A 14,728-nucleotide genomic window follows, 5' to 3' on the forward strand; every position below is an offset into this window, starting at 1 on the left:
AGAACAAACACTTTCATTAACAGATTAAATACTTTTGCAAATATACAAATAAATAGGCAAGGCAAGGCAAGGCAGTTTTATTTATATAGCGCATTTCATACACAATGGCAACTCAATGTGCTTTACATAAAACAGAAAAACATGTAATTTGATAAACTTAAAACATACAATTAACCCTCACCCCCACCCCCCCATAATAAAAACAAAGTACAGAAAAATAGAAAGACATAAATAAAATGATTGCAGCATAAAATAATAAATTAGCTTTAAAATCATTAAAAGGACATAGAGTGCAAATGAAAGAAATTAGCTTTAAAATCATTAAAAGGACATAGAGTGTAAATGAAAGATTAAAATGTTTTAAAAGAGCTCAATCATAAGCACAGGAGAAGAGAAATGTTTTTAACCTGGATTTAAAAGTGTTCACAGTTGGGGCTGATTTCAGTTCTGCTGGTAGTTTGTTCCAGTTGTGTGCAGCATAACAACTAAAAGCTGCTTCACCATGTTTAGTTTGAACTCTGGACTCAACTATCTGACCTGAGTCAGTAGATCTCAGAGCTCTGGGCTCAACTATCTGACCTGAGTCAGTAGATCTCAGAGCTCTACTGGGTTTATATTCTACTAACATGTCATTCATGTATTCTGGGCCTAAACCATTCAGTGATTTGTAGACCAGTAGCAGAACTTTAAAATATATATGATAAATATGATTTTTTTTGACGAAGCACAATTCATGATGGGACTTATTTTGACTGCTATGAAGCTAAACTGGTTAGTGTAACAGCAGAAAGACGTGGGAGATGACGGTTATACAATTACAAACACAAGATTTTTGCTCAACACTATTATGAAAATGTTTTGAAATATATACTTTGGTATTTTTTGTTAGATTCTGTTTATTATTGGGCCCAGCAGGGGAGCTATGCAGAGGCTGTAAATGATATCTCCCAGCTGGAGGGCAGAGACTGATCCACCAACACTAGACATGTGGGAACAGACTCGGGCCTGAAAACTGACCTTTAACAGCTGTCCCTGCTGGTCTGTTTATATAAAATCGAAAGTACTAAACCCCGTCTTTAAAAGCTGGGCCTGTTTTCTGTCATTCAGTTCTTCAGTGATCTCTGCTGCTTCACAAGAAAGATTGGAACAAGAGCACTGTGCCCGAGCTGAGGAACTCACAGACTCCATCATGATTAAGGACAATGTGAGAAAAAATGGATTTGCGCGATGATGGGCACAATACTTTGTATAATAAGAATGCCTTTGTTTACCATGTAAATATGTCTTTATGTACATTAAGCATGTTTGTTTATGGCTTGGAGGTGGGAGTGACTATAGGAGGCACTCGGGGACTGGTGGGGATAACTCCAGTGGCCAGCAGGACGACGACTAGGATGATGATGAGGACAACCACAACGACCAACACCATCAGCTTGACGTTCTTCCACCAGTAGAAGCTAGCCACTTTCTTACCGGTCCTCTCAAATAGCTGAGCCTGAGCAGGGAGAGACACGAGACAATCCACTGAAGTTGGAGAGTCATCAAGGCGGTCAAAACTAAACCTACAAGCATATACTAAAAGAGCTTAATTAATTTTTCTGGTGCATGCACACTAGTATGCTGGTTATGGTTGGGTTTTTTGGAGTATCCTGGTTATGCTTTGTGGATATAAACAATTTATCCTGATTTTGAAGGAACCTGGATATGCTACCTAAAGTATGTCACTCCCATAGAAACCTGGTTTTGATGCTCTATGTAAAGGCCAAATTACAAATATGATCAAAACCAGGGTAAGACTCTAAACCAGGAAACTAGTATGCAACACATTTATAATGTTGTGCCTTTTCTGCTCTGACAAATCAAACCGTCATCTTGAGAATGACGTTGTTTGATGAGACAGCAGGATGTTCTAAGTTCCTAACAGGTGCCTGGCATGGCTAACACAACATTTCCTGAAATGAGGAAACTAGAACAACAGGTTATGTACTTTAGAGAAAGCATGATGAGCAATACTATCTGTGCAGTGAGGCACAGAACCACAGACAAAAAGATGTTAGGTTAAAAAGCTTAATTTAAAGTTTAGGTAAGAGCAGGAGAAAGGCCACACTTTGATATTCATGTGTGCTCTGTAGCATCTTGAATGTGGGATGGCCTCTTACAATACTGGTTTATGATTATAATAAACCAATATACCAATATAACCATAGTCATAGATTAACAACATCTTCATTTGACCAAATTAAAAGGGTTCAATCCTGGCAGTGAGACTGACCGATTTTTCCATTTCCCCTGTCTTCATGACAAGCTCATCCAGCTTTTCCAATCCGTTCACCATTTTGTCCACATTTCTTATCATCTGGCCTTTTACTTCATCTATCTGAACATTTATGGCTTGCATCTTGGTTTGCGGCACTGGCTCTGGAGCCACTCCTCCCTGCTCCTGGTGAGGGACACAAGCAGTAGAAAGTGTCATGAAATGCAAGAATTTAATCATATCATACTTACCTTTAGTTTTTCCATTTGACTTCTTATATTTCATGGACAAATATTGACTTTATAAATTATAGTGCATTTGTTACAGATGCCAACAGGTTGTATTTAGTTAAAACTGCAATACATTTAAAAAAAAAAACAGTACCCTCACCACTGAAAACTGCAGGTGCAGATAAGTAAATAACTTCAAATGTCTTCATTATGTTAAATGTATGCATGTGAGGTGTATGAGTTTAAGTTGAAGTGTTCAAAGCAGTTGAAGTGTAAGTAGACGATGAAGCTCTGAAATGGTTTGAAATCTCTGTCGTAAGTGCAACAGCTGAAAGCAACAATTTTATTGGTCAGCTTGTATGTAAATGCTGAAAGTACTGTAGTTAAACTGACCATTGAAGAGTAAGAGGTCAAAACAGGTGAACTGTCAGTTGAAGAGTGGGCACTGAAAACTGTTGAAATCTCAGTTGAAGTTCAAGTGCCAGATATAGTTAAATAGTTTAATATGTCAGATTTATATCTTGTGTAGTGTATCTTACAGCATTTTTATCATTTTATACACCCTGTGACATATATTTCATTGACTATAATAAGAGATCATTTAAATAATGAGTACATTTACTTTTGATACTTTTCTGATGGTACAGCTGCACTTTACAATACAGAACTTTTATGTTTGTAAAATATATAAATAATGTGTGAAAAGTATAAGTGAATAATTATATAGTATAGTATTGCTACTTTTACTCAAAGCTACAATGTGCACATTCTGGAAATCAAGCTAGCCATAGCTTGAACTGAGTCATAAACTTCCTTGACTTTGGCCTTATCTGATTGCTCAGAAGGCTTGCTCAAGAGCTTGAGAATATCTGTACTGCTGCTGGGCTGTTCAGTGAGCCTGGCTCACAGAAGCCTTTCACATTAAGATATGCCATGGAGCATTGGAGCAAATTTCAGTGATTGGCCTGTGCATGTTTAAAGTTGTATCTAGCCTGTTCCTTTCCTTCCAATTCAACACACTTCAAAGAATGTAGGAGTCCCATCCAAGCCTGAAATATATGTCATTCCCTATAAATATGTGCACACCTTCATTTTCTTCACCCTTGTTATAATGCAACCCCTACTTTGAAGTCACAATTTTCACATACTTATTCTGAGGAAAAATCCTCTTTAAATCCAACCTTAAAATGAGCCTAGGCTTGAGAAGATATTCATTTTGGATAGATATTTACACTAAAAGCAATGTCTTCTTTGTCTAATAACAAGATGAATTAACATGCCACCAGAATGTGGGTAAGATATCAAATCACCATACAAGTCTGAGATGGAGCTTAAGTAACAAAAGAGACAAGTCATGACAAAGGAAACAAACAAAATCAAGTCAGGCAGGTTTTCCTACTGACTGTTTACAGTAACTCTATGACTACTTTGAGGAAGAAGCTGCACCCAAGAAACTGGGCAGTAAGTGATCATGGGTGACCACATAATTGTTAATATCCCAAGAGGATTCTTCTTGACTTTTGCCCTCTGAGCCATGGCAGGGGGCATGTATTGTTAATGACTGATCTTTCCCAAGTTTACGCCTTGGAATTCCCACTTGAATGACCATTTCATTAGACTTTTCCAGGTTGGTGGTCATTTTTTTCTGAGTACAATAGATTGCAGCATTACTACAGTAGGAAGAGGCGTTTTTTGTGTTTTAACGACTTTTCACCAACGAAATATTGATGTGGTCATCACTCTTAAATGTCAAATTTCTAGTTAAGTACATTTACAGTTTTTAATTTTTGTTGTGTTTTTGTTCCCCAGAATACATATTTGTAAATTAAGTAGAAAATGTTGCAGCTCACAACAGCTACAGTGTCCCATTGATCAATATTATCTTATAACACTGCCCACAGATTATGGAGGATCATAGTATATTAAAAGAGAATCTGCCAAAATAAAATTCCCTTTCTATTTCTGTCTTTCTTGAAGTTATGTTAACATGTATAGTAAAGCAAATTAGCCTATAAAATGAACTTATGGCACTTACCATCTCTGTCTCTTCGCCTTGTCTCATGCTGTCTATCTGCTCAGGCTGTCACATCCTCAGTGCTTTTAAACATTCCATGTCATGGGCTGTTATACTTCCTGAAAAACAGGGCATCTCCAGTGGTGATGTTATCCTGCATCAGCCAGAGAAACAAAAAAGTCCAACCAGTAACTCCCATAAAATCATCTTTGCCTTTCTCTATAATTGTTGAAATGAACAACGCCTCCCTGACCGGTTTCAAATCCATGTCATCAAACTCAACTGCAATGTGTGACTAATAGTTCTGATGTTTAGATGTTCAACATTTTGCAGCTTTTTAGCAAGAAAAGCTTCTGATGGTTCTAATGGTCAGCTCACCAGACTGAAATATCTGTAACACCTGTTTTTGACATTCATGATCCCCAGAGAATGAGTCCTAATGACTCATGTGATCCCGGACGTTTCCTCAAGTGCAGGCATGTCCAAACTATTCCATAAATGGCATACCATTCAACCAATCAACTGTCTAAAGACTGAGATCAGTTGATTAAATTTTAGACACCTCTACACTAGTGCCACCATGAGCTTGACATTAATGGTTTTGACTAAGATATCTCCTCTCTTTTCCAACACTTTGGTTTATGACAAATTATGTACAAAACAACTATGTGCCAGTTAGATTACAATTACCAAAGGTGAGCATGTGACTGTCCTGACCAATGCCATCTATGACTTAGACTTGCTGACTTGTGGACATGTTGATAAGGTTGAAAAAAGAAATTGGCATTCAGAGATCCTGTCAAGGTGCATAATGGGATGGGAAGAGTAGGATTTGTAATGTGTTTTTGGACAGTGACTCAAATTAACGGAATTAAAGTCAGAAAATCTCAGCAGCTTCCATTTTGACCCAGTCTTTATCAAATGTGTCTCTTGCAGCTCCTTTTAACTTCATCTAAGTGTTACTTAATCTCTAGAGTATCCCTTTAAGAATGTCCATCAACTGAATGAACTTATTTTGTTGTAGTATTTGTAATACTAATTTAGTTTCTTTAAAGTTACAAGTCTTGTTGTTTTAGGGGATTCTGACAGGTGAAATGACTAGTCGATTAATTTGCAACTATCTTGATAATCATAGGATAATAACTAACCATTTGCTACACAAAAATACAAATAATACATTGCTTACAGCCCCATAAATGTGACAATCTGCTGGATTTATTCATCTTTTACAATAATAAACCGAATATGCAAATACATTTTAAATGAATAATTGGATTTTGACTGTTTAGACAAAAAATATTTGAAGACTGAAGATTCATTTGGGAAATTGTGATAAATTGAGAAAATAATCAGCAGGTTAATTAATAAGGTATTAAAACTGTTAGCTAGTAATGGTAGACAGGATTTGATCTGGTCTGTATGTGGCTTAAGAGGTTCAAATCACTTCAACAATCTTCACCATCTACTTTCTCAAGTCTCAGATCAGATACTCTCTATCTCCATCTAGTGGAAAACTCAACAAACTGCAAAGAAGGTCACACCATCACAACTGAGCAGTAAATACTATTTATTTGATATCAGACAATTAAAAATGTTACACAAGTCATAAGAATTAGACCCTTGTTAAGGCCACTAAACAAACATTACAGCTACATCACAGGCCAGCTGACCAGGATTCATTGGTTTTTGAGCGTGTGGATTCAACATGAGACGAGTTAAAGGCAGTGGAAAAAAAAAACCTCTAACACAGTAACAGACCTGCTGTAGCTTCTGATGAACAGAAATGTGATTGTGGCCTCACACACAGCATGGATCAGGTTAGTATGAGCGTGTGAAAAGGTAACAAAATCAGCACTACAGCACCCCAGAAACATGTAAAAAACCCAAACACCATGGAGAATATGTTTCCACTTTTCACACCTGTTGGTGTAAACTGATTGATAACATAGTAATTGAACTTAAGATGAATCATTTTTAATTATCAGTTTTTAATTTTTAAAAAAAGGAAGCACACCAATAATATTAAATAACATCAATAGCATCTAGGTTGGTGCTAATATACATATAGATGTGAATATGTCACTATATACAGTTCATAATGGGAATGACCTCTTTGAAGCTAAACTGGTTACTATAACAGCAGAGGGAGGTGGAAAGTGATGGTGATACAGTTACAAACACACAAGATCTTTGCTCCCTATTTGTTGACACAGGCCCAGCAGGGGGAGCCGTGGAGGGGTCGTAAGTGATCTCTCTCAGCTAGTAGACTGGAGGGAGCCTGATCCTCCAACACCAGACTTGTGGGAATTGACCTTTAACAGCTGTTCCCAAGTATGTGTATTAACTCAAAGCCCTGTGTTAAAAGTGTGGAGCTCTTGCACCTCCAAAAAGCTGTGCCTGACCTCTGCTGCTTTCACTTCAGTGTAAAGACAAAGAGTGAAACAAGAACACTGTGTCCGAGCTGAGCGGAGGAGCTCACAAACCACTATGTTTCTAAAGTAAGAGGAAGAGAAGTAACACGATCAGCTAAACAGACCAATTATACTGCACGGTGCAAATGTACAAATCTTATCTTCCTCTCTAAATACTACACTTTTCTGTTGAGTCGAAAAAAAAGCAACGTAATTTATCAGTTAGATGTTAAAGATACGCTCCTGGTCTCCTACTTTCACTTTAACAGTTTACTTTGAGGGTGTACTATTGATCCAATACAACCTCTCTCCAATCACAAGCCCTCAACACAAATTAAGGAGCTAATTACAACATTTTAGAAATAGCTAAGGAAATGCTATGTGTAAATAATAATAATAATAAACTATATGACAAATATGAAAAGGACTTCTATTGAATGATTACTTCTTCTTGATTGTCTGAAAAAAGTTTTTAGAGTCCTACTTATTTCTTTTTAACCGTCTTTTGTAAAAGGTGCATGATAGTGATGTGGTTTAAGACAAACTTAATGTCTGGTAACAGACTAGAGGAATCTACATTCATTATTTCCATCCACACACTTTAAAGTGGACTTGCTGACTTCCTCTTTGCCAGGATGAAATAACCACTGGTGGTTAAGCAAAGAGCTGACAGCGGTGGTGTGAGTCGTCCTTTGAGAACAGAAATTTTGCTGCTGCTGTCAGGTGAAGACCTCAGACTTTCTGTAGACTTTTACTTACAAAGCAAAGTTGATTTCTTATTTACTCAAAAATGGCTGCTGGAATTGTGTTTTGAAAATGTTTCATAAGCTCCCATGTCATTAAAGTTCCTTAAACCAAAGCAGGAAATACTTAAATTCCAATAGAAGCATGACAGTTATCAGTGGACACTAACTCAGAAGCGATAAAGGTTTCACCAGACAGCAGTGATTTGCAAAAGTTTCGTATAATGTGCAATTGGAATGCCTTTGTTAATGATTTAAATATGTCTTTATGTACATTAAGTGTGTTTGTTTATGGGTTAGGCTTGGAGGTGGGAGTGACTATAGGAGGCAGGGGGGAACTGGTGGGGATGACTCCGGTAGCCAGCAGGACGATGACGAGGACAATGATGAGGACGATCACAACGATCAACACGATCAGCTTGACGTTCTTCCACCAGTAAGAGCGAGCCACCTTCTGAGACGTCTGCTTAAAGTGCTGAGCCTAAGTAGGGAGAGACACGAGACAAAAGTGTTAAAATAAAGAGGTATGTAGAGGTCATCCCTGTGAGCAAAAAGCACTGGCTTCAGATTGCTCTGAACGCTCAGTTTTTAAAGTTTGTTTTTCTACTTTCAGCCCAAACTGACATCAGATTGTGACAGATTTCTTTAAATGGTTATCTGCTCAATGCACAGTGCACCAGTTCACTGCTCCGCTCCATTAACATCATGGCATTTTTTCCATTGTTCTGGGGGTAGTCATGCTGAGATATGGCTGGAGTTGAGCTGGCATGCTGTGAATGTTCTCCATTACACAGAACAGAAATGTACTTGTTGGAGCGGTGCTGGTTATCTGCAGCTCTTCATCACTGTTTCTCCTTATACTATTCCTCCCTGAATTCATTCTAAAGAGATCCAAATATCCCCATATGTTGTTGTTTTGACTAGTTGTTAGTATAGCTAACGAAGCTCTACTAATTCACTGAGGAAGACGTTTCATTTCCTGTAAAGTCTTCATAGTAAAAGCCTCTCGTTAATATAGTCATTTAAAGGTTCTAATATGAAGCAGTAGAGCAGAAAATGTTGTGTTTGCATCGACAGCAACTTAACACAATTCTGTGTTTATCTGCTCCAGCATACACTGCAATCATTTGCATGTCTGGCTAACTACCTTGTTACTATGAAGCAGTTTTATACACATGGTGCAGTGAGGCATTTGGACCTCAGACAAAAGGTTATGAGGTTAATGAGCTTAATCACCTAAAAGAGGTGCAGCTGGAACAATGCCTCACTAAAAGCACTTCATTCAAAGTTCAGGTGAGAGAGAGAAAAAGGCAACGCTCAGTGTTCTAGCACTGTCTTGAATACTGACTTGTTATACTGGTTCATCTGATAATAATCACTGAGGTCACAGCTTGACAGCCTTAACCTCCTTTCACATAAAAAAATAAAAAGGATAAAGTCCTGTGAATAGACTGACCCCTGCTTGCAGGTCCTCTGATTTGCCCATGAGGTCATCCAGCCTCTCCCCTCGGGCCAGGATTCGGTCCACGTTCTGCGTCATGATGTTTTTGACTCCATCGACCTGATCCTTCAAGGTCTGCACCTTGTCCTTTGGCTCCGGCACTTCTGCCACTCCTCCCCGCTCCTATGATGGGACAGAGAGCGTTAAATGAAAGCTTTATTCCATGTCCAAACTTCATCTTCACACTGAATTAAAAACAGACTGATAAACTGCTGTTTCTTTGGATGTGCTTCTGGATAGTAATGATAGTTTGGTAAAGCTATATTCTACTTTCTGTCAGGGTGTAACCTAACAATGGCATGTTGTTGGATTTTCTGGTTGTTAGTATAGCTTCTGATACTGTGTAGACTACAGCTACAGCATCCTCACTGACAAGTACAGGCAGTGTATAACAGTCTAACGTACTAGCTGTGGATTAGTTCGTCTGCTCTCTGACATGTGGTGCACATCAAGGCTCAAACACTGGATTTGTTTTCTCAGTATGCATGATCTCTATGTCACAATCATACCGTAGTAATAACCCTAACCCTCTTACAACTGCAATCCAAGTAAATAGTCTGTTCATGTTTGCAGTTGTATCCAGACAGCTCTTATCCCCTCTAATTCAACACACTAAAAAGCTTTTCCCACTAAAGACATGTTGCAAAATTCCATCAGTTCTACTATTAAAAGTGATTAATTCACTCTTCTCATCTCCTCTAATCTCAGGTTCAGGATCAGTTTGTTGAGGAAGTGGTAGGAAACTAAGAGACACGACCATATAAGTCTTGTTTAAGCGACTGTGTTTGCTTTCCTGTTTGTTTTAAAGTTGGTTGTAACATTGTCTGACCTCTGAAAACTTGAACTTTTTATTCATAGAGTCACTATGGTTTTGCTGTTTTGACTCTCTAATGTTGTTCTAGTTGAACTGAACGAGTATCATCACCCATAAGGTCTTTAAAATGTGTTGAACTCATCCTATCTGTTAACCCATTGACTGGATTCATCAATCTGTGAGACTATGTGTCACCAGAAGGGGGAAAAAAACAACAATGCGTGATTCACTATCAGGCTTGTATTTTCTGACAACAATATGCATGACAACTGTTGGTGGCGTTGAGAGTCGTGTCAGTCCCTTGAGCTGCTGCATGTGACAGCGTGGCCTGTGTGCTGGTAAACCATTGGCTTTCACTGCATTCAACAGGAAGATAAGCTGTGATCGCCACACAGTTGTAGGTGTGATTATTTTATGTGTTATGTGTTATAAATATGCAGTAGAGAGAGAGAGAGAGTGAGTGAGTGTGTGTGTCTCTGTGTGTGTCCATACAGTGACTTGGAAATCCCATAAGCCACCACAGGACTGTCAACAAAACAGTTTCTAGGTAACAGAGCAGGTTTTGCTGCGTCATCTGCTCCCTCCCCTCCTATTTTTATCCCTTCCTCCCTTCTTTCCTTCACTCCCTTTCTTCCAATTTGTTTTTTAATGAAAGCAGCATCATTTAAAAAACAAAACTTGTCGTATATTTTTTATAGTGTTGTTACTTTTACAATTAATTTATTACCCACCCTCCATCTCCTCATTATATGGGACGTTTGTGCATTCTCATCTGATGCCGTGCTGTAACTCTACCTTTATTTAACTGTCATAACCAAGTTCATTCCTCCTCCTCCTCCTCCTCCTCCTCCTCCTCCTGTCTGTACTGCTGCCAGGTGGATCACTGAGGCCTATTGAATGGCTGACACCTATCAAGTATCAGCTTTTACAGAGAGAGGGGGAAAGAAACTAGACAGCTACATTAAGCACACTAGTCAAGCATTTGAACTGTTGCCGTCAGACTTCTAGGGGAATTCAGCTGAACGCCCAGGCAAAGAGAGTCATCTCAAGCTTCCTGTTAAACTTGACAAGTGACCAAACAAACTCCAGACAGATAAGACGCCTTCAGCCGATACCTACAGAGTAAAATGAAGACGCACGAGGAAGCGCTGTCTAAAATCAAATCTTTCCTGTTACAATGTTTGACCGCAGCTAGAAATGTTATGCAAAAGGATGGATTTCATTTGCATTCCTCGGCCACATGAAATCATCACGGCTCACTTCTTTATCTAGTCAAATGGAAAAATGATCTGTCAGCATACACGGAAAGGTTTGAACAGACTACATACAGACACTAGTAGGGCAGTGAGATGTTTTGTGGTGACACCAGGTTTCCTCTTTGCACAGCACACTAATAAAGCCCCACTAATAAATGTTGCAGGCTACAGGAAAACACAAGTTTGTTGGTTTAGCTCTTCCCCTCAGCGAGTTCAGTCACTGCAGCTACAGTTCAAAGGTTTCCTCGGCCCTCCAAAAAGAAGGACGGCAATGATTGAAGACCACAAAGGTCACAGTTTGAAACTGTTTAGGACACAAAGCAACATTTTTAAGCGAGGAGCCTCCAACAACATCCTCATTGAACTTCACTGGTCAAGACTTTGAGTGTGTCTGGGAAGATAAGTGAGAGATATCAGCTGATAGAAATCGGGGCGAGAACACGGAAGGAAAGAGGAAATAAATACATACTTTCTTGCGATAGTTTGTTTTTATGACCATTCATTTTGCTTCTGTGAACCTTTCGGGGACCTTAAACACCAACTTGTGCAGTTATATCACAACACATCAGCCAAGTTGGTCAAGGTTGGCAATTCAAACGACTTTTGATATGTTAAAGGATTTATATTATGGTATAAAGCATTTTATAATAATATATGGGCAAAACCAGACTTCATTCAATACCATGGCTATTTTACCTGGGTGTAATACCACTTTGATCTTTATAAAAAACAATTAGAAAACAATTACATCCTGCAGTAAAAATGTATGTTTTAATGAAAAGTGATGCAAGGTGGATCATTTCTTTCAAATTGATAAGCCAGGCTCCAAATGACTTACAAATCAAGGCCTGCAGGGGTTCTATGTGGGTTTATGTTAATAAGGAATACGCTGTAGTTAAATTGTCAGTTTTTTTAATGGAGTTTGGTGTTTTTCCCTCAGGCATGACTGTCATGTTTACCCTCCAACCAGTCAGAGTCCTACTTTCTACTGTCTAAAGAAATGTGGTTCAGTACCATTTTAACAGTTGGTAAGCTGAAATAAGACTTGTTGAGAAATGTTTAAAGCAGTTTTAAATGTGTGACTTTGTGTTACCTTAAATGAAAACGACTAAATTGTGGCTCAGCGCCTCCACAGGGATGAACACCCTGTTCACTTTCAGCTGCGGCTGTAATTAGGCCATTTTGTTAAACTACGGGAACTCCTCTCTCAATAAAAAACTAATGTGCTGACTTCTCAAAGCTATTTTCAGACGAAGGTACAAAGTTTTAAGTCCAGAGTAACTTGTTGAGTATGGAGCTACACCTGTTGCGCGTCGTGTGAGTGACGGAGGAGAAGTTTTATCACCTACCGGATCAACGTCCATCGTGTCGGAAACAAGTATCTGAACCCGGTGAATCCACTGGATGTGAAGCTAACGCACTTATTTCAAACACTATGAAAACAGTTTTATACACACTTTACACAAAGTTCAATGTTCCACGAATGCAAATACGATTCCTTCTCTGTTTAACTTCCTGGTTGTTTTTTTTCAAATGGGATTCCTGCGCTTCAGGCGTCAGGTTAGCGCGACGCAGCGGCACCGAGCGGATGTACCTTACAAAATAAAAGTTCTCATAAACTCAGTATGAGGGGTAATAATGTTCATTATAATTTAATCTATAGGTAGCCTTCTGTTCTGCTGTCACTCGTCTACTGGGGCCAGCTGAGGGCACCACAGAATACTTTAAAAATAGGACTTAAATCATTTCTTTTAAGCAGAACCTTTGACTTTTAATTAAACCTTGCTGGTTGCTGTGTTCATGCTCTCATTTTATAATGTTTTATGTTAATATTATTTTGGTGGTCTTTTATGTTGATGTTTTTACCTTGTAGCACTTTGAAATTTGCTTAAAATGTAAAGTGTGTTACAAGTAAAATGCAATTATTCTTATTCTTATTAACACAGTGACAGAATGTGTGTCTATTTTAGGATTCATACACTTTCCAAAAAAAAAACATTCTCTTATCAGATGGGGGTCTGTGGTCTAGTCTGTCTGTCAATTTAGGGGTTCCTGGAGAAAGGTTGAACCTCTGCTTTAAGGACTTTTGTGTTTGTGTCATACTGTTTCTCAATGTGGGTCCTACATTTCAAATTTGAATTGTAACAAAATGCACTGGGTCTGCAGTTAATTCATGAAAAGTTCAGAAGTATATTTTATTCCATACATTTCACATGATTGTTTTGTAATTATACGCTATATAAGGGGTGTCAAACATACGGCCCATCATGCTCCAGAGCCACTGTTCTGAAAAGTTGACCTAACTCCTCAGTATGACCTACCAGGCTGTCAGGCAAGTCTGATAAACTGACTTACCCGCTCAGGATAACCTACCCTAAAGAAATCATGGTAGCTCATCCCGTCAAGTATGGTAGCACATACTGTCACGCTGGAAATATCCATCAGAATGACCAACTACTTATTATATTGTGCTAAAACCCTGGGTAGATTGTGCTTAAACCATGGGTAGCACATATTGCCAGGCAGGCAATATCTATCTATTTTTTTCTCCACTTTGACCATGAATACACTTCTCTGAGAAAACAATGAATACATATTGTGGTCATATTCAAAACGTTCAAATATTGACCATTGTGCAAAATGTTGTCAATCAGCAGCTTCTGTGCAAAATAATCTGAAAAAAACTGAAACATTGTTGAAACGGCACTCATTTTTCACAGTAACTAGCTATTATATATATCATTTGTAGGTTATTATGCAATGGTTTAACTGATCTGGCCCACTTGAGATCAGATTGGGCATTACCTGGCCCCTTAATTAAAATGAGTTTGACACCCCTGCTCTATGCACTGTGACAAATACTTTTATTGTGAAGAAACTTTCCCTCGTTTCCTTTGTTAGTGTAAAAACAGCAGCTTGATGTGTTGTCCCTCTCTTTTCCTCAGGATGGCGTCATAACAAGGTGTTCCCATCACATGTTGCCTGTGTGCTGAATCATGGAGATAACACTATTCAATAGTATTTTGTTTTCTTCTTGGCAGAAAGTCTTTGTGGTGTGAGAGGTGTTATGTCACATTTGTGTGTTTAATGAAGCTGAGTAAAGCTGAGCAGGAAAAGTTATGCAGTAATTCAACTGGTAACAGGAAGGAGTTCTGTTTTTACTCAACACTGGCACAGAAATTGACTGCTTTGTTTTTTTCACAGTTAGGTTTAGAATTGATTGCACTTCAATAGTACAGCAATTCATAAAAGCAGTTTCCTGTGCTGGCTCAGGTACAGTACACCATCCCTTCATAGAATAGACTCAGTCTGTGCAGGCAATGGTTCTCAAGCTTTTTGGTGTCAGAGACCATCAAACTGATCCACATCAGACCACTGATCTTAGTTTGATGAGATGCAATATCAGGAATCTCATCTGATCAGCTAGTTATTCCCTAACTGTCTATACTGCAGACTGTGAAACCTGTGAACAGAACAGTCATTCTTTTCCATTCTCTCACCGAGC

At 38.6% G+C, this 14,728-nt stretch overlaps 2 protein-coding genes across 2 annotated transcripts; both read right to left on the reverse strand.

Moving 5' to 3' along the window:
- Positions 1-1,309: 1,309 nt before the first annotated feature.
- On the reverse strand, positions 1,310-4,546 carry LOC128364975 (vesicle-associated membrane protein 8-like). The gene is made up of 3 exons (XM_053325593.1): positions 4,520-4,546; positions 2,273-2,440; positions 1,310-1,495 (listed from the first exon to the last, which is right to left on the reverse strand). Exons 1-3 carry the CDS (start codon positions 4,544-4,546, stop codon positions 1,310-1,312), a joined length of 381 nt encoding a protein of 126 aa, XP_053181568.1.
- Positions 4,547-6,050: 1,504 nt separating this feature from the next.
- Positions 6,051-12,776, reverse strand: vamp8 (vesicle-associated membrane protein 8 (endobrevin)). Its single transcript, XM_053326242.1, has 3 exons — positions 12,573-12,776; positions 9,109-9,276; positions 6,051-8,133 (listed from the first exon to the last, which is right to left on the reverse strand). Exons 1-3 carry the CDS (start codon positions 12,585-12,587, stop codon positions 7,942-7,944), a joined length of 375 nt encoding a protein of 124 aa, XP_053182217.1. The 5' UTR covers positions 12,588-12,776; the 3' UTR covers positions 6,051-7,941.
- Positions 12,777-14,728: the final 1,952 nt, after the last annotated feature.

The sequence above is a fragment of the Scomber japonicus genome, chromosome 9 (genome assembly GCF_027409825.1).
Source record: "Scomber japonicus isolate fScoJap1 chromosome 9, fScoJap1.pri, whole genome shotgun sequence".
Classification (NCBI taxonomy): Eukaryota; Metazoa; Chordata; class Actinopteri; order Scombriformes; family Scombridae; genus Scomber; species Scomber japonicus.

Coding starts and splice junctions, on each gene's coding strand:
- LOC128364975 (XM_053325593.1), bottom strand. CDS start 4,546: ATGAGACAAGGCGAAGAGACAGAGATG. Junction 2,441..4,519: donor AAGGCGAAGAGACAGAGATG/GTAAGTGCCATA, acceptor GTCCCTCACCAG/GAGCAGGGAGGAGTGGCTCC. Junction 1,496..2,272: donor CAGGGGAAATGGAAAAATCG/GTCAGTCTCACT, acceptor CTCCCTGCTCAG/GCTCAGCTATTTGAGAGGAC.
- vamp8 (XM_053326242.1), bottom strand. Junction 8,134..9,108: donor CAGAGGACCTGCAAGCAGGG/GTCAGTCTATTC, acceptor CTCCCTACTTAG/GCTCAGCACTTTAAGCAGAC.